This window comes from Oncorhynchus gorbuscha, unplaced genomic scaffold, assembly GCF_021184085.1.
Source record: "Oncorhynchus gorbuscha isolate QuinsamMale2020 ecotype Even-year unplaced genomic scaffold, OgorEven_v1.0 Un_scaffold_3714, whole genome shotgun sequence".
Taxonomy (NCBI): domain Eukaryota; kingdom Metazoa; phylum Chordata; class Actinopteri; order Salmoniformes; family Salmonidae; genus Oncorhynchus; species Oncorhynchus gorbuscha.
The window spans coordinates 1-17,500 of NW_025747892.1; the positions used below are offsets into that span (position 1 = coordinate 1).

General features: G+C 44.7%; 1 protein-coding gene across 1 annotated transcript in view; it reads left to right on the top strand.

The window, feature by feature from the left end:
• Nucleotides 1-6,994: 6,994 nt before the first annotated feature.
• Nucleotides 6,995-17,500, top strand: part of LOC124028069 (dedicator of cytokinesis protein 1-like) — a 22,604-nt gene continuing 12,098 nt past the window's right edge. The window contains exon 1 of the mRNA XM_046340234.1: nucleotides 6,995-7,162. Within this exon, the coding sequence (XP_046196190.1) occupies nucleotides 6,995-7,162 (168 nt within the window). The remainder of the gene's footprint in view (nucleotides 7,163-17,500) is intronic.

A 17,500-nucleotide genomic window follows, 5' to 3' on the forward strand; every position in this document is an offset into this window, starting at 1 on the left:
AAGTCAAACACGATTCGTTACCAGAGCCTCCTGGCTGTAGAAAAACGTAGGACACTCTCCAAGAGCCTCCTGGCTGTGAAAAACGAACTCTCCAAGATGATTGGCTGTAGGGACTCTGTCTGTTATAAAGTCAAACACGATCTGTTACCAGAGCCTCCTGGCTGTAGAAAAACGAACTCTCCAAGATGATTGGCTGTAGGGACTCTGTCTGTTATAAAGTCAAACACGATTCGTTACCAGAGCCTCCAAAGTCCCTTTATTTCATGTTTAATGAGGCTGGTTCTCCATAGTGACGGGACAAAGAAATGTGTCTGTGGCCTAAGATTTACGGGGGGCGTGGGGCCATAAAACCCCCACATCTTCAGACCCACATCTCTCCTCCTCTGTTGGGGTTGAGAGATAATCTTTAGGGTTGTGGTCTCCTGTAATCTGACCTGATCAAGACAGTCATGACACCAATGACAGGTCATTGTTAAAAAAAATAGAAAAGAGTAGAGGGCCTAGAGAGCTGCCCTGCGGTACACCACACTTTACATGTTAGAAATTAGGAGACGCTTCCATTAAAGAACACCCTCTGAGTTCTATTAGATAGATAGCTCTGAATCCATGGTATGGCTGAAGGTTGAAAAGCCGTTAACTTGTTGAGGACGTGGTACCGAAGTGGGGACCACAATCAGCAGAAATGCTCAAGAGCGCCACCATAGAGGTTGATAAACCTCAAACTTTCATTAAAATTGACATACAATATACTGAATTAAAGCTACACTCGTTGTGAATCTATCCACCAAGTCAGATTTGTAAAATGCTTTTCGGGAAAGCATGAGAAGCTATTATCTGATACCATGCACCCTCAAAATACTGTAATCATCACCTAAAACGACAGATTTTTGCGTTAGCCGTCGCAAACGAAACGCTGAAATAAAATATAAAACATTCATTACCTTTGGACGAACTTCTTTCTTGGCACTCCTAGATGTCCCATAAACATCATTTAGGGGTCTTTTTTTCGATTAAATCGGTCCATATATAGCCTAGATCCGAGCTAAGAATGACGTTGCGAGTAAAAGAAAAGAATTTGCATTTCATAATAAACGTAATTTTTTTAATTCAAAAAGTCGACGATAAACTTTCACAAAACACTTCAAAATACTTTTGTAATACAACTTTAGGTATTAGTACACGTTAATAAGCGATAAAATTGATCAGGAGACGATGTTAAATCTGTTTCTTGTCCGTGTAGAAAAACATGTCTGACCAGAGGTCGACCAAAAATCAGGGCGGAGCCATCAGGGAAGATGTTCCCTTGTTTGGGTTAGACCAAGAATCAATTGCGAGTCAAATGACATGACTCTAGACACCCTGTGGAAGCTGTAGGCAATGTAAACTCGGCTCTATTTAATTCGGTTCACTTTTAACAATTGCCTGTAGTCGCGGAAGGATATATTTTTCCATTTTCAGTGAACAGATTTCCATGCACTTTTGGATGAAACGCCCGTTCTGTAAATGCCACAGACGTGATTTAAACAGTTTCGGAAACGTCTGAGTGTTTTCTATCCACACATACTAATCATATGCTTGTACTATATTCCTGGCATGAATAGCAGGGCGCTGAAATGTTGCGCGAATTTTAACAAAAAGCTGCGAAAAGCTGCATGAATTCTCAACTTCCATAAGTGGTTTTAACACAAGTTTTCTCACAGTTTTTCTCAACAACAGGTTATGGTCAGTAATATCAAAGCACTGACATATTTTTAGTTATTTCTTTTTTATTTCACCTTTATTTAACCACTACATCTCAATAGAAAACCATCTAAACTACATCTCAATAGAAAACCATATAAACTACATCTCAATAGAAAACCATATAAACTACATCTCAATAGAAAACCATCTAAACTACATCTCAATAGAAAACCATCTAAACTACATCACATTAGAAAACCATCTAAACTACATCTCAATAGAACTCAATAGAAAACCATCTAAACTACATCTCAATAGAAAACCATCTAAACTACATCTCAATAGAACTCAATAGAAAACCATCTAAACTACATCTCAATAGAAAACCATCTAAACTACATCTCAATAGAAAACCATCTAAACTACATCTCAATAGAACTCAATAGAAAACCATCTAAACTACATCTCAATAGAACTCAATAGAAAACCATCTAAACTACATCTCAATAGAACTCAATAGAAAACCATCTAAACTACATCTCAATAGAACTCAATAGAAAACCATCTAAACTACATCTCAATAGAACTCAATAGAAAACCATCTAAACTACATCTCAATAGAAAACCATCTAAACTACATCTCAATAGAAAACTATCTAAACTACATCTCAATAGAACTCAATAGAAAACCATCTAAACTACATCTCAATAGAAAACCATCTAAACTACATCTCAATAGAAATAAACTAAACTACATCTGAATAGAAAACCATCTAAACTATATCTCAATAGAAAACCATCTAAACTACATCTCAATAGAAATCAACTAAACTACATCTCACTACATCTCAATAGAAAACCATCTAAACTAAATCCCAATAGAAAACCATCTAAACTACATCTCAATAGAAAACCAACTAAACTACATCTCAATAGAAAACCAACTAAACTACATCACAATAGAAAACCATCTAAACTACATCTCAATAAAAAACAATCTAAACTACATCTCAATAGAAAACTATCTAAACTACATCACAATAGAAATCAATAGAAAACGATCTAAACTACATCACATTAGAAAACCATCTAAACTACATCTCAATAGAACACCATCTAAACTACATCTCACTACATCTCAATATAAGACCATCTAAACTACATCTCACTACATCTCAATAGAAAACCATCGAAACTACATCACATTAGAAAACCATCTAAAACTACATCACATTAGAAAACCATCTAAACTACATCTCAATAGAAAACCATCTAAACTACATCTCAATAGAACACCATCTAAACTACATCACAATAGAACACCATCTAAACTACAACTCACTACATCTCAATAGAAGACCATCTAAACTACATCTCACTACATCTCAATAGAAAACCATTGAAACTACATCACATTAGAAAACCATCTAAAACTACATCACATTAGAAAACCATCTAAACTACATCTCACTACATCTCAATAGAAAACCATCTAAACTACATCTCAATAGAAAACCATCTAAACTACATCTCAATAGAAAACCATCTAAACTACATCCCAATAGAAAACCATCTAAACTACATCTCAATAGAAAACCATCTAAACTACATCTCAATAGAAAACCATCTAAACTACATCTCAATAGAAAACCATCTAAACTACATCTCACTAGAACTCAATAGAAAACCATCTAAACTACATCTCAATAGAAAACCATCTAAACTACATCTCAATAGAAAACCATCTAAACTACATCCCAATAGAAAACCATCTAAACTACATCTCAATAGAAAACCATCTAAACTACATCACATTAGAAAACCATACATTTTTAAAATGTATTTAACCTTTATTTAACCAGGTAGGCAAGTTGAGAACTTGAAGTTATAATAAAGAATAGCAATTCGACACATACAACAACACAGAGTTACACATGGAATAAACAAAACATACAGTCAATAATACAGTAGAACAAAAGAAAACAAAAAGTCTATATACAGTGAGTGCAAATTAGGTGAGATAAGGGAGGTAAGGCAATAAATAGGCCATGGTGGTGAAGTAAATACAATATAGCAATTAAACACTGGAATGGTAGATGTGCAGAAGATGAATGTGCAAGTACAGATACTGGGGTGCAAAGGAGCAAGATAAATAAATAAATACCAGTATGGGGATGAGGTAGTTGGATGGGCTGTTTACAGATGGGCTATGTACAGGTGCAGTGATCTGTGAGCTGCTCTGACAGCTGGTGCTTAAAGCTAGTGAGGGAGATGTGAGTCTCCAACTCCAGACATTTCTTGAAGTTCGTTCCAGTCATTGGCAGCAGAGAACTGGAAGGAAAGACGACCAAAGGAGGAATTGGCTTTGGGGATGACCATACCTGCTGGAGCGCGTGCTACGAGTGGGTGCTGCTATGGTGACCAGTGAGCTGAGATAAGGCGGGGCTTTACCTAGCAGAGACTTGTAAATAACCTGGAGCCAGTGGGTTTGGTGACGAATATGTAGTGAGGGCCAACCAACGAGAGCATACAGATCGCAATGGTGGGTAGTATATGGGGCTTTGCTGACAAAACGGATGGCACTGTGATAGACTGCATCCAATTTGCTGAGTAGGGTGTTGGAGGCTATTTTGTAAATGACATCACTGAAGTCTAGGATCGGTAGGATGGTCAGTTTTACGAGGTTAAGTTTGGCAGCATGAATGAAGGATGCTTTGTTGCCGAAATAGGAAGCCGATTCTAGATTTAACTTTGAATCGGAGATGTTTGATGTGAGTCTGGAAGGAGAGTTTACAGTCTAACCAGACACCCAGGTATTTGTAGTTGTCCACGTATTCTAAGTCAGAGCCGTCCAGATCTAACAGTACAGGTCCCACAGTCTTCTTCTCGTGATCTATTTCTTTCAGCCAATCATTAGTCATGTGTGTCAGTACCATACACATCGAGTGCTCTTCTCTATCAGCATGCTTTAAGTCTTGTTCATTTTGAAAGAAATAACATTGAATTTGGTCAAACACCATTTTTTTCCCAGCAGTTTGCTAAGAGCTGGCAGCAAGCTGATAAGTTTGCTCTTCGAACCAGTAAAGGCAGCTGTACCACTCTTGGGTGGCGGAGTGACTTTGGCTTCCCTCCAGGCCTGAGGACAAAGCCTTTCCTCTCGGCTCAGATTAAAGATATGACAGATAGGAGTGGCTATAGAGTCAGCTACCATCCTCAGTAGCTTTCCATCTAAGTTGTCTAATGTCAGAAGGTTTGTCATTAATGATCAAAATATATAAAATAATCTACCTCTCCCACACGAACTTTACAACATTAAAATATGCAAAGCTTTTCTTTCATCATTTGTAATTTTTATGCATGAATATGAAGGCTCGTTGTTAGTTGTTGGCATTTCCTGCCTACATTTTCCCACGTTGCCAATGAAGTGATCATTAAAATAATTGGCAACATCAGATGGCTTTGTGATGAATAAGCCATCTGATTGGCTGAAAAGATGGAATTAAATTTGTCTTTCTGACCATAATGTCATTTAAAGTTCTAAGTTTTTTCCCATCGTTCTTTATATCATTGATCTTGGCTTCATTAATACAGTCTCTTCTTCTTCTTTGTTGAGTTTCGTCACATCATTTCTCCATGTGCAGTAAGTCAGCCAGTCAGATGTACAGCCAGTCTTATTAGCCACTTCCGGCAGGGTAGCCTAGTGGTTAGAGTGTAGAGGAGGCAGGGTAGCCTAGTGGTTAGAGTGTAGATGAGGCAGGGTAGCCTAGTGGTTAGAGTGTAGAGGAGGCAGGGTAGCCTAGTGGTTAGAGTGTAGAGGAGGCAGGGTAGCCTAGTGGTTAGAGTGTAGAGGTGGCAGGGTAGCCTAGTGGTTAGAGTGTAGAGGTGGCAGGGTAGCCTAGTGGTTAGAGTGTAGAGGAGGCAGGGTAGCCTAGTGGTTAGAGTGTAGAGGAGGCAGGGTAGCCTAGTGGTTAGAGTGTAGAGGAGGCAGGGTAGCCTAGTGGTTAGAGTGTAGAGGTGGCAGGGTAGCCTAGTGGTTAGAGTGTAGAGGAGGCAGGGTAGCCTAGTGGTTAGAGTGTAGAGGAGACAGGGTAGCCTAGTGGTTAGAGTGTAGAGGAGGCAGGGTAGCCTAGTGGTTAGAGTGTAGAGGAGTCAGGGTAGCCTAGTGGTTAGAGTGTAGAGGCGGCAGGGTAGCCTAGTGGTTAGAGTGTAGAGGAGGCAGGGTAGCCTAGTGGTTAGAGTGTAGAGGAGGCAGGGTAGCCTAGTGGTTAGAGTGTAGAGGAGGCAGGGTAGCCTAGTGGTTAGAGTGTAGAGGAGGCAGGTAGCCTAGTGGTTAGAGTGTAGAGGAGGCAGGGTAGTTAGTTTTGCTGTGACACGTAAAGGAGCAGTGTGATAACAGAAGAGAAACACACAGTGTGTCTAGAGAGTAGGAGCATGGGGCGGTGAGGTGACTACGGCAACCAGGCCTTCTACATTCTACCGGGGTTTTAATGAACACGGCCATGTTCCCTTGGCTTTCTCAGCGGGCGTGGGTTCTACACACACACACACACACACACACACACACACACACACACACACACACACACACACACACACACACACACACACACACACACACACAAACAAACAAGTACACTCCCCCACACACGCACACACACATACAAACACAAACAAGTGCACTCCCACACACACACACACGCACACACACACACACACACACACAAACAAGTACACCCACACACACACACCATGACTTACTGTGAGTTCGGACGTAATTAACAGTTCTAAGTCCCAGTGTCTACCTGACACCAGTAGGAGAGGAATGTTATGGAGTATAATATACCACCTGACACCAGTAGGAGGGGAATGTTATGGAGTATAATATACCACCTGACACCAGTAGGAGGGGAATGTTATGGAGTATAATATACCACCTGACACCAGTAGGAGGGGAATGTTATGGAGTATAATATACCACCTGACACCAGTAGGAGGGGAATGTTATGGAGTATAATATACCACCTGCCACCAGTAGGAGGGGAATGTTATGGAGTATAATATACCACCTGCCACCAGTAGGAGGGGAATGTTATGGAGTATAATATACCACCTGACACCAGTAGGAGAGGAATGTTATGGAGTATAATATACCACCTGACACCAGTAGGAGAGGAATGTTATGGAGTATAATATACCACCTGACACCAGTAGGAGGGGAATCTTATGGAGTTTTGTGTCCATTTTGTTGTGTTGTGGTCCCTTACTTGACGTGTGTATCTGTGTGTGTGTGTGTATCTTCAAACCCCTTTACATGACCGTTGTGATCATTGTGTGTTTCCAGATCCCTTACCTAGCTGATGGGGTTCGTATCCATGGAGAGAAGGTGTCTGAGGCTCTGAGGCCTTTCCATGACCGCCTGGAGGCCTGCTTCAAACAGCTCAGAGAGAAAGTGGAGAAACAGTACGGAGTCAAGACTCTGGTAATATCTCTCTCCTATGCTCTCCTCTCCTCTCTGCTCTCTTCTCCTCTCTTCTCTGTTCTCCTCTTCTCCCTTCCCCTCCTCTCTTCTCTGCTCTCCTCTTCTCTGTTCTCCTCTTCTCCCTTCCCCTCCTCTCTTCTCATCTCTCCTCTTCTCCCTTCCCCTCCTCTCTTCTCTGCTCTCCTCTTCTCTGTTCTCCTCTTCTCCCTTCCCCTCCTCTCTTCTCTGCTCTCCTCTTCTCTGTTCTCCTCTTCTCCCTTCCCCTCCTCTCTTCTCTGCTCTCCTCTTCTCTGTTCTCCTCTTCTCCCTTCCCCTCCTCTCTTCTCATCTCTCCTCTTCTCTGTTCTCCTCTTCTCCCTTCCCCTCCTCTCTTCTCTGCTCTCCTCTTCTCTGTTCTCCTCTTCTCCCTTCCCCTCCTCTCTTCTCATCTCTCCTCTTCTCTGTTCTCCTCTTCTCCCTTCCCCTCCTCTCTTCTCATCTCTCCTCTTCTCCCTTCCCCTCCTCTCTTCTCATCTCTCCTCTTCTCTGTTCTCCTCTTCTCCCTTCCCCCCTCCTCTCTTCTCTGCTCTCCTCTTCTCTGTTCTCCTCTTCTCCCTTCCCCTCCTCTCTTCTCTGTTCTCCTCTTCTCCCTTCCCTCCTCTCTTCTCTGCTCTCCTCTTCTCTGTTCTCCTCTTCTCCCTTCCCCTCCTCTCTTCTCATCTCTCCTCTTCTCTGCTCTCCTCTTCTCCCTTCCCCTCCTCTCTTCTCATCTCTCCTCTTCTCTGCTCTCCTCTTCTCTGTTCTCCTCTTCTCCCTTCCCCTCCTCTCTTCTCTGCTCTCCTCTTCTCTGTTCTCCTCTTCTCCCTTCCCCTCCTCTCTTCTCTGCTCTCCTCTTCTCTGTTCTCCTCTCTCTCCCTTCCCCTCCTCTCTTCTCATCTCTCCTCTTCTCTGCTCTCCTCTTCTCTGTTCTCCTCTTCTCCCTTCCCCTCCTCTCTTCTCTGCTCTCCTCTTCTCTGTTCTCCTCTTCTCCCTTCCCCTCCTCTCTTCTCTGCTCTCCTCTTCTCTGTTCTCCTCTTCTCCCTTCCCCTCCTCTCTTCTCATCTCTCCTCTTCTCTGTTCTCCTCTTCTCCCTTCCCCTCCTCTCTTCTCTGCTCTCCTCTTCTCTGTTCTCCTCTTCTCCCTTCCCCTCCTCTCTTCTCATCTCTCCTCTTCTCTGTTCTCCTCTTCTCCCTTCCCCTCCTCTCTTCTCATCTCTCCTCTTCTCCCTTCCCCTCCTCTCTTCTCATCTCTCCTCTTCTCTGTTCTCCTCTTCTCCCTTCCCCTCCTCTCTTCTCTGCTCTCCTCTTCTCTGTTCTCCTCTTCTCCCTTCCCCTCCTCTCTTCTCTGTTCTCCTCTTCTCCCTTCCCCTCCTCTCTTCTCTGCTCTCCTCTTCTCTGTTCTCCTCTTCTCCCTTCCCCTCCTCTCTTCTCATCTCTCCTCTTCTCTGCTCTCCTCTTCTCCCTTCCCCTCCTCTCTTCTCATCTCTCCTCTTCTCTGCTCTCCTCTTCTCTGTTCTCCTCTTCTCCCTTCCCCTCCTCTCTTCTCTGCTCTCCTCTTCTCTGTTCTCCTCTTCTCCCTTCCCCTCCTCTCTTCTCTGCTCTCCTCTTCTCTGTTCTCCTCTTCTCCCTTCCCCTCCTCTCTTCTCATCTCTCCTCTTCTCTGCTCTCCTCTTCTCTGTTCTCCTCTTCTCCCTTCCCCTCCTCTCTTCTCTGCTCTCCTCTTCTCTGTTCTCCTCTTCTCCCTTCCCCTCCTCTCTTCTCTGCTCTCCTCTCTTCTCCTCTCCTTTCTTCCTCTCTACTTCTCCTCTTTCTCTGTCCTAATTCCTCCTCTCCTCTCAACCCACTCTCTCCTACTCATTTTAAATTGACATGTTAGTAATTTAGCAGACAGTCTTAGCCAGAGCCATTTACAGTTAGTGCATTCATCTTAAGGTAGCTTGGTGAGACAACCACATATCACAGGCATAGAAACTAGATTTTCCCTCAATAACGTAGCTGTCAGTAGAGTCCGAGCTGTCAGTAGAGTCCGAGCTGTCGGTAGAGTCCGAGCTGTCGGTAGAGTCCGAGCTGTCGGTAGAGTCCGAGCTGTCGGTAGAGTCCGAGCTGTCGGTAGAGTCCGAGCTGTCGGTAGAGTCCGAGCTGTCGGTAGAGTCCGAGCTGTCGGTAGAGTCCGAGCTGTCGGTAGAGTCAGAGCTGTCGGTAGAGTCAGAGCTGTCGGTAGAGTCCGAGCTGTCGGTAGAGTCCGAGCTGTCGGTAGAGTCCGAGCTGTCAGTAGAGTCCGAGCTGTCAGTAGAGTCCGAGCTGTCAGGAGAGTCCGAGCTGTCGGTAGAGTCAGAGCTAGAAGGGGTGGGGAGGCTCAAGTGAAAGGATTATTTAAGATACTATTTGAAGAGGGCGGGTTTCAGATGTTTTCAGAAGATGGGCAGGGACTCTGCTGTCCTCGCTTCAGGGGGAAGCTGGTTCCACCATTGGGGTGCCAGGAAGGACAGAGAAGAGCTTGGACTGGGTTGAGTGGGAGCTGCCCTCCCGTAGGGGTGGGAGGGCCTAGAGACCAGAGGTTGCAGATAGAGTGTTCGGGGTGTTGAGTTTGAGCAGAGCCTGAAGGTAGGGAGGGAGAGCTGCCCTCCCGTAGGGGTGGGAGGGCCTAGAGACCAGAGGTTGCAGATAGAGTGTTCGGGGTGTTGAGTTTGAGCAGAGCCTGAAGGCAGGGAGGAGCAGTTCCTCTTGAGCTACTTCTTCTCTCTCCTCTCCTGTTGTTGGCCCATTAAAAAGTGTCCCTGGATTTATTTCCTCGAACAAACTTTTATGCCATCACCTGCAGTGTTGTCAAAATGATGGGCAACAATGAGGATTATTTTACACCAACGTTTTATGTGATAACATGGTTTGTTGTTGGCGCATGGAGAGAACAGAACAGACTGACCGTGGCTCAGTATTTCAGGTCCTTCTCTCCATCTCCCCAAGTACAGACGTGATATTTGTGGTCTTCCTGAACAACACTCCATTGTGTCCTGTTCTTCACGGAGTCATTCCTACTGTAGCTGGGACACAATGCTGCAGGCAGTGTTACCTGCCAGACCCTGGGTCAGTTCAGTATGGAAGAGCACACACACACTGAATCACCCCTAGACATGGATCTATAGATGCTATTAACTAACACTGGTGGGAGGTGGAGGGTATTGATCACTCAAAGATAGGAGGAGGAGGGTATTGATCACTCAAAGATAGGAGGAGGAGGGTATTGATCACTCAAAGATAGGAGGAGGAGGGTATTGATCACTCAAAGATAGGAGGAGGAGGGTATTGATCACTCAAAGATAGGAGGAGGAGGGTATTGATCACTCAAAGATAGGAGGAGGGTATTGATCACTCAAAGATAGGAGGAGGAGGGTATTGATCACTCAAAGATAGGAGGAGGAGGGTATTGATCACTCAAAGATAGGAGGAGGAGGGTATTGATCACTCAAAGATAGGAGGAGGAGGAGGAGGGTATTGATCACTCAAAGATAGGAGGAGGAGGGTATTGATCACTCAAAGATAGGAGGAGGGGGAGGGTATTGATCACTCAAAGATAGGAGGAGGGGGAGGGTATTGATCACTCAAAGATAGGAGGAGGGTATTGATCACTCAAAGATAGGAGGAGGAGGGTATTGATCACTCAAAGATAGGAGGAGGGTATTGATCACTCAAAGATAGGAGGAGGGTATTGATCACTCAAAGATAGGAGGAGGAGGGTATTGATCACTCAAAGATAGGAGGGTATTGATCACACAAAGATAGGAGGAGGAGGGTATTGATCACACAAAGATAAGAGGGTATTGATCACTGTCACGAACCGGCTCAAAGCCCGTAACAAAGGGAGACAACGTGGAGATAAGGAGTAACAAAAGATATATTTATTAACTAAAGCAACTAAGGAAAATATCCAATGGTGTGTGTAATCAGTAGTCCGTAGTGTAAGTGAGTGTTTTGCATGCATGAATGTGATAATGCAGGGTGTTGAAAGGTGCCAAAGCACACAAACAAAAGGCCACCAAGAACCACACCACAATCTACAACAGGTGTCTGCATGGAGAGAGTCTCCTCCATGAATGTTGAAGAGGTCTATTTATCCTGGGAGACACCTGGCCCAGGTGTTTCCCATGTAGCTGACGACCCTCTCAACTCCGCCCACCGGCATCCTAATAAGGAAACAAGAACAAAGACAGAATACGGCAGACAGAGTGGGAGGGTCGTCACATTCCCCCCCATAAAACCGGGGACCAACAAGGACCCCGGAACAACATACCAGCCTCCCGCGCCCCAAATTGACACAGGCCTCTGCGTCCCAAATTGACACAGGCCTCTGCGTCCCAAATTGACACAGGCCTCTGCGTCCCAAATTGACACAGGCCTCTGCGTCCCAAATTGACACAGGCCTCTGCGTCCCAAATTGACACAGGCCTCTGCGTCCCAAATTGACACAGGCCTCTGCGTCCCAAATTGACACAGGCCTCTGCGTCCCAAATTGACACAGGCCTCTGCGTCCCAAATTGACACAGGCCTCTGCGTCCCAAATTGATGAGGGTTTACGTGTTCACACTTACAATTTGCCCCAGCCAACCTCCTCCCCAGACCTCAGCAACCTTCGCAAAGGAAGCAACATTTAAGAGGAAAGAAAACAAGACCAGGAGGGAGCAGACAGGACAGAGAGAACATGACAATACGAAACAATGGTCAGTCACGTAAACATTAGGAACAGGGCGCACGAGAGAGCGCATCAGCAATCACGTTTTCAGTCCCCCGGATGTGCCTCACATCTAGATGGAATGATTGTAAAAATAAACACCATCGCATTATCCTCTGGTTTGGACACATCATGGACCTCAAAAAAGTGAGGGGTTATGGTCGGTGTAGACCACAATAGGTACTACCCCGACCCGACATACACTTCGAAGTGTTGTAGCGCCCAAATGAGTGCTAGCGCTTCCTTTTCAATAACCGAATAGTTCAACTGATAATCGTTAAACTTTTTAGAAAAGAAACTAACAGGCTTCTCAATCCCAGACACATCTGCTTGCAGCAAAACTGCACCTGCCCCCACATGACTAGCATCCACCTGCAAGGTAAATGACAAATCCATGCGAGGAGCAGCCAGCACTGGAGTTGAGGTAAGCAACCTCTTTGAATCTTCAAAAGCGTGTTGACAACGAGTAGACCAAACGTAAACAGCCTTAGCTTTCAGCATATCTGTCAAGGGAGCGACCACAGTAGAGAAGTTATTACAAAAACTACGGTAATAACCAATCATGCCCAAGAAACGCATCAGTTCCTTTTTAGTAGTTGGTGGTGGAAAAGCATCAATAGCCACCACTTTAGCCCGAACAGGACGCACTTCACCCTGCCCAACCACTTTTCCAAGGTATGTAACGGTCGCCTGAGCAAACTCACATTTTGCCAGATTGATTGTGAGGCGACCTGCAGCCAGACGTTCAAACAAGGCTTGAATACGGGACAGATGTTCTTCCCAAGTATCTGCATAGATCACTACATCGTCCAAATAAACAGCGCACCCGGTCAGACCGGCGACAACCCTGTTCATAAGTCGCTGAAAAGTGGCAGGTGCATTGCGCAGACCGAAACTCATAACTGAATACGAGTACAGACCAAAGGGTGTAATAAAGGCAGAGATTTCACGTGCCCTACTCGTCAGTGGCACCTGCCAATAGCCTTTTAACAGGTCAAATTTGCTCACAAACTTAGCTGCACCGACTTGATCAACACAGTCCTCCATCCGAGGAAGAGGAAATTAATCTGGCTTTGTGACACTGTTTACCTTACGGTAGTCCGTACAAAAACGGTTTGTTCCATCCGGTTTACTGACCAAGATACAGGAGAAGCCCAACTGGAGAAAGAAGGCTCTGCTATCTTACTCTCCAGCATGTACTTGACCTCAGCATCCAGACAACGTAGTTTCTCTGAAGAAACTCTATAGAACCGCTGACGAATGGGGTCAGCACCTCCAATGTCAATATCATGTTCTATTAAGTTTGTACGTGTAGGTGTATCAGAAAATAAACCTGGAAATCTCTGAATCAGACCAACCATCTCTTTCCGCTCATCAACAGGTAGGTGAGTGAGAAGACTGTCTAAAATATCCAGTGTTTCTGAATTTTTCAATCTACCCTGCAATATACAATCGTCAGGACCAGGAACATCTTCCTCCTCATGCACAGATCTAGCACGACAAGAACCCAAGGAAACAACGGTATCAGCCAAAAGAACAGGTTTACCGTCCTCTGTAGAATCCCACTGTTCAGTCTCAGAGGAACGTGCATAATAGGGTTTTAACAGATTTACATGGCACAGCTGGTGTGCTTTCCTCCGTTCTGGAGTGGCAACTAGATAATTTTGCTCAGTGTACTGGCGCACCACTGTATATGGACCTTGAAACTTGGCTTGAAAAGGAGAACCAACAATTGGCAGCAGAGCAAGAACCTGGTCACCTGGACTAAAGTGACGAGGCTCAGTTCGGCGATCAAATATGCCCTTCATCCTATCCTGTGAAGATGATAACTTCTCTTTAGCCATTTCACCAGCGGCATACAGCCGTCGCCGGAAATCACACACATACGAACACAGGGACTGAGGAGGCTCGGGAGACTTCCAGTCATCCTGGAGAACAGATAAAAGTCCACGCACCCTATGTCCAAACACAAGGTCATTTGGACTGAAACCTGTGCTCTCCTGTGAAACTTCCCTAGCGGCTAACAGTAACCAAGGCAACCCCTCCTCCCAATCCTTATCCATCTCAGTACAATAAGCTCTCAACAAAGACTTAAGTGTTTGATGGAAACGTTCCAGTGCTCCTTGACTTTGCGCGTGATAGGCGCTAGACACATTGTGTTTAATATGGAGCTGTTGAAGAACCTGACCAAACAGATTAGAGGTAAAATTAGATCCTTGATCACTCTGAATGACCTTAGGGATTCCAAACAATGAGAGAAACTGAGTCAAAGCTTTTAACACCGATTTAGTTGTGATAGATCGGAGAGGATAGGCAGCAGGAAACCTAGTGGTCTGACACATCACAGTGAACAGGTAACTGCTACCCTTTTTAGAACGAGGCAGAGGACCCACACAGTCAATAATCAGATACTCAAAAGGTTGGCTGAGTACAGGAATAGGAAACAATGGTACTGGTTTAATAGCTTGATTAGGCTTACCAGTTAATTGACAGGTGTGACAAGTTTTGATAAAATCAGAAACATCCCTCTTTAATCTAGGCCAAAAGAAATGTCTTAATATGCGATTGTAGGTTTTCCTCACCCCCATATGTCCAGCAACGTCACTGTGAGAAGTTTCCAACACCAACTCACGAAGCTTAACTGGTACAACAACCTGACTAATTGCCTCCCCCAGAAAAACACTATCATGAGACACCCACTTTCTCATCAGGACATCCTCTTGGAGAAAATAGCCATGGGCGACATCTCCCAACTGTTCTATAGGCACAATTTGATCACGCAACTCTTCCAACGTGGGGTCATCCCGTTGAGCATTGATTAGATCTGAGCGGGTTACAGATAACGGGATAACAGGGAAAACAGTGACATACTTTGTATTATTATCATTAGTCGGCGCAGTGACTAGTTCGCCACGGCTCATAGAACGTGTCACTGCACACGCAGAGAACACCTCTGGGAAACTCTGTACACTCTCATCAGGAATCCCAACAAATGACGGCTTAGTGGAAACCACTAGAGATGGAAACACAACTGGCCATACACGCTCACCTGCTAAGTTATTCCCAAGGATAACGTCGATACCCTCAATAGGCAACGAAGGACGCACCCCCACAACAACTTCACCCTTCACCAGCCCACAATCCAACATCAGTTTATGCAATGGAACTGACAGAGTGTTCAAACCTATTCCCCTAATTAGAACACTATTCCCGAATCAGTCTCAGCAGAAAAGGGTAACACAGACTCCAACACAAATGATTCAGAGGCACCTGTGTCTCTCAGGATCTTCACTGGCACTAGGTCTTTACTTCCTAACATAGACACAAAACCTTCTGTAATGAAAGGTAAATAGTCTGGATCAATATGGACTTTCACATTCTCCTGGGCCTGAGGAAATGAGTCAAGAATGAACTGATGTGGAACAGGTGCAGCTAACGCAGCAGGCTTAGATTTAGCGTAAGCACCCTTTGACCTGAGAAGTGGACATTCGTTTTTCCAATGACCTGAACCTTGACAGTAGTGACACTCCTGCCCAAAGTCAGCCTTACCATGGGAGTCAGGTTCAACCCTAGTTGAATAGAACTCTGCCCGAGAATCAAAGTATCTCGGTGAGCGAAGCCCAAATCTATCCGAACGCCCCCACTCTTTCCGAATACGGGGTTTTGCAAAGACACTTTTGTGAGTCAACACATACTCGTCCGCCAAAACCGCAGCTTCAGCAACATTCTTTACTTTCTGTTCATTAATATAAGTGGCAATACGATCAGGAATTGTGTCCTTAAATTGCTCTAACATAATCAGATCACACAGCCCTTGGAAAGTCACAACTGCAGAGGCAGAACACCAGCGATTAAACTGTAAAGATAACTGTCGCGCAAACTCAACATGAGTCTGGTTATCGTCCCTTTTTAAAGTTCTAAATCGTTGGCGGTAAGCCTCAGGGACCAATTCATAAATCTGTAACACAGCTGTTTTAACTTTATCATAACTGGCACTGTCGTGTACACTAAGAGCTGAATATGCTTCCTGCGCTTTACCAGTCAGCACACACTGCAACATTAAAGTGCGGTCAGAATCAGGCCAACTCCTAGCGTTAGCAACCCGCTCAAACAACGAAAAGAATGTCTCGGGGTCCCTTTCATTAAACCGAGGCAATAACCGCAAGTTCCCAACAATATCAAATGTCTCTGGGGCACGACCAAAAGCGGAACTACCCCTAGGTAAATCTGGGTCACCTTCCCAAAACAAACTCTCCCTGAGATCTTTCCTTCCCTAACCAACTCTATACGTTCTTGTTGCAACTTGATTTTAGCACGCTCCATATATTGTTTAAATGCCAATTCCTTTTCATATTTCACACGATCATGCTCTAGCTTCTCACGATCATGCTGCCGATCATGCTCTAGCTTCTCACGATCATGCTCTAGCTGTAACAAAAGCAGTTCTTTCTGCTGTTCAAAAAGAAGGCTACTAGGACTAACCGATGGAATGGCCATTGTAACGTTATGGGGAGACAACAAATCCTCAGCAGAGGCTGGCCCGGTGGTAACTTCAAGAATACCACTCTCCATCAGATTGGCTTTCAATATCAACCTAATAGAATTCTTTAGACGTTTATCACTAATCTCAACCTTGTAGTGTTCCGCGACCTTCAACAGCTGTTCTTTAGTACCTAAATCTAACAATTCCTCTGATGGAGAGCGAATGAACTTATCTACATAAGACGCCATAATCACACAAAAAAAATTCTCGCTCTTCCCTTCTGCTGAGCACACCAGAACACAACCCGAGAATTGACAATCACCCTGAGCACCACAGAAGAGAGATGAGATATGGAGCTTCCCCAAAACCTACAATAACTCAACCCTAGTCTTCGTGCAGATTTGCGGTGGGAATTTACGCACTGTAGCCCGCTGGCAAGGAAATAGAACTCCCCAGCATGCTGGCAAATTCCACCAAGCCACGGATGTGCCCCGAGACAACTGCTCAGTCCACAGACACCACACAAAAATAACAAACATTAACCATGCCCAACATATTCCAAAAAATGAAACACGTCGCTAAACCTATCAGGGGAAAAAGGCTATAGCTCCGGGTAGCAAGTTCCACTACCCTACACAAATCTCCTACCGAGGTACACAGCCGATTTACTCACCTCCTCAGACTGACTTCCCAACAGAAAGTAGAACAAGAGTTTCCAGGCTAGGCAAGGCCTGGAAACTAACCATTATACTCTCTCCAACGCAGCACACAAACCAAACAACAAAGGCAACCAATACTGGGCCGATCACACTCAAACACCATATTCAAACCAAACACGTACCTCCACGGTCTCCCAAACCAATAGTTCAAAGATCCCGGATGAGCCCCCACTTGTCACGAACCGGCTCAAAGCCCGTAACAAAGGGAGACAACGTGGAGATAAGGAGTAACAAAAGATATATTTATTAACTAAAGCAACTAAGGAAAATATCCAATGGTGTGTGTAATCAGTAGTCCGTAGTGTAAGTGAGTGTTTTGCATGCATGAATGTGATAATGCAGGGTGTTGAAAGGTGCCAAAGCACACAAACAAAAGGCCACCAAGAACCACAC